Source organism: Buceros rhinoceros, unplaced genomic scaffold, assembly GCF_000710305.1.
Source record: "Buceros rhinoceros silvestris isolate BGI_N320 unplaced genomic scaffold, ASM71030v1 scaffold28267, whole genome shotgun sequence".
NCBI lineage: Eukaryota > Metazoa > Chordata > Aves > Bucerotiformes > Bucerotidae > Buceros > Buceros rhinoceros.
In genome coordinates this window covers 3580-5756 of record NW_010424375.1, presented here as the reverse complement: position 1 = coordinate 5756, position 2177 = coordinate 3580, and the positions used below count along the sequence as shown (strand labels likewise).

At 56.2% G+C, this 2177-nt stretch overlaps 1 protein-coding gene across 1 annotated transcript in view; it reads right to left on the bottom strand.

Moving 5' to 3' along the window:
- NUAK2 (NUAK family, SNF1-like kinase, 2) overlaps positions 1 to 1040 on the bottom strand; it is a gene marked incomplete at its 5' end in the record, with an annotated part of 6385 nt that extends 5345 nt beyond the window's left edge. Inside the window, one exon of the mRNA XM_010140783.1 lies at positions 920 to 1040. Within this exon, the coding sequence (XP_010139085.1) occupies positions 920 to 1040 (121 nt within the window). The remainder of the gene's footprint in view (positions 1 to 919) is intronic.
- Positions 1041 to 2177: the final 1137 nt, after the last annotated feature.

The window sequence follows — 2177 nt, the reverse complement described above, 5'->3', positions numbered from 1 at the left end:
TGCTCCCAACGAGGCTCGGGCTCGAGCCAAGAGACCGAGTGTTTTCTTCCTGTTTGCAGAAAGCTACCTCAATATTTTTGAATTCCAACAGGCAGCGTGACTCAGGCCTTGCAAACACCACGTAGGAACTACCAGCCCGCTTGCTTTTGTTTAGAGGACAAAAGGACTCCGATACCTCACACATGCTGGCGAGGCAGTGGTAACACAGGCACCGGCCACATGCCGGCACAGGGCCATGGACCCTGGCAGAGCCGGTTCCGAGGAGCAGCAGGACTCGGTGTCGAAGCAACGACTGACCCAGTGGAGATTTGCTCTAAGTCTGGTAGTAGCTTGAACTTCAGAAATTCCCTTTTGGTTGGTGTCGCCCCAACACCCTGGGAGCAAAGCCCAGCCCTGGCTGTAAAGCCAAGCCCAGCAGCACTAGGAGCTCTCCCAGTGCCCTGCGGTTTGGTTTTCCTGTGTCCCAGAGGAAGGAAGGAGGACTCCAGCACACAGCTGGGGCAAGCGTCCAGCATAACGGGAGCCACACATGGCACTGGGCTTTGTGGGGGACCCAGGCCACCGGCTCCTCACCACGGCACAGCCTCTTGCTGGCTTCCAGCCTCAAAAAGCCACATAAACCTTTGGAGCCAGCTTCCCTCTCTGAGCTGGAGAGGACGGGAGGGGAAGCAGCTATTTCTGGAGCAGGTACTTCCCCTCGCCACTGCTCTGCATGCAGACAGGGAAACCACCAGAAAGCATCTGCTGTCCCTGCTGGTGCTGAGTCACCAGCACGGCACAGGCAGCTGCAAACAGCTTCTGTCTGTAGAGAGCCGAGAGAGGAGAGCGGCCAGCGCTGCCCCCGCTGCTGGAGAGCTGCCCCGGTACCCAGCCCTGCTCCAGGGCGCCACTGGAATGGGGAAGGGAGAGGAGGGCTCACCTTCATGGACAGCGATGATGTGGGGGTGATTGAGGGAGGACATGATCTCGATCTCTCTCCGGATGTGGACAAGGTCCTGCTCGTCCTTGATTTTGTCTTTCCGGATGGACTTTATAGCCACCTGCAGATGAGCACACGCAGAGAGGGTCACCCGCTGTCGGGGCCAGGAGCGCTGCAGCTTCGCAAAGCCTATTGCAGAGTGAGAAACCCACACCCCTGTCTCGAGAAGAAGCTCACAAGCAAGAGCCCAATGACCCATCTCCTCCTCCCAGGTGTGCTGTACCCAAGAGCACAGCTCCACTGAAACAACTCCAGTAAAAGGGAACTTTAGCAGTCAGGATTTCACACTTCCCAAGTCCTGCTGCTAGGCACAGGGGAAAGGGTCCCCCTGGCTCCCCCCAAGGGAAACCTGCTGCCAGAGGAGCTCCCCAGGCCTCCTCCCACAGGTAGCCCAGCCCTACTCCACACACTGTGGCTTACAGGAATTGTGTCCTGGGCTACAGCCACTGCTGGACCACAGCCAGCCAAAGGAATGTGACCTGCACACATGACTTGCAAGATAACAAAAACAACGTCTTCTTGGGGTCATGAAAATAATAAAAAAACCCAACAAAAAAACCCCAACCCACAGGTTCTGTTTTCCTCACAAATACTTGTTCCAAGGAGCCGATTGTGTAGAGGTAAGAGAAAGTTTGGTATTAAAGAGCAGGTCCCTCCTAGGCAGAGGACTGTGCTCCAGCCGGACGGGAGACCCAGCACCCACGATGTGAGCTGCTTTCCAAGGCTTTCTCTTGGGTTTTCAAGTTACCCTCTACAAGGAAATTGAAAGGAGAGGAGAAAGAAGAGTAAGAGCTGGAGAATAGATGCCTTCTAATCCTCTTTCAAAGGGGCTGGGGAGAGACAATGTGCTCCTAGGGTTGAATTTACAACTGAATCCAGCAGAACCTCTCTTTTTCTATCAGACAAGAATGCGGAACAGCATTAATCCTGTAAAGGGACCCCCACACCGGTCTCCCAGCAACGGCAAGAGGGGCCACGGACACCCGCCGGCCCCAGCTGCCAGCACGGGAGTGATGCTCAGGGCTGCACTGGGCAGGGACCCTCCTCCACCTTTGGCTGTGTGGGACAGATGCTTGGCCTTATCTCCCCCTGGTTTAGGGGAGTCAGAACCCTCGCTCCTCAAGACCCAGCCTGCCGAGCAGCAAAAGGCTCAGAGCGAGCTGGCACCCCTCGCTAAGCAAAGCCCATCACACCCACG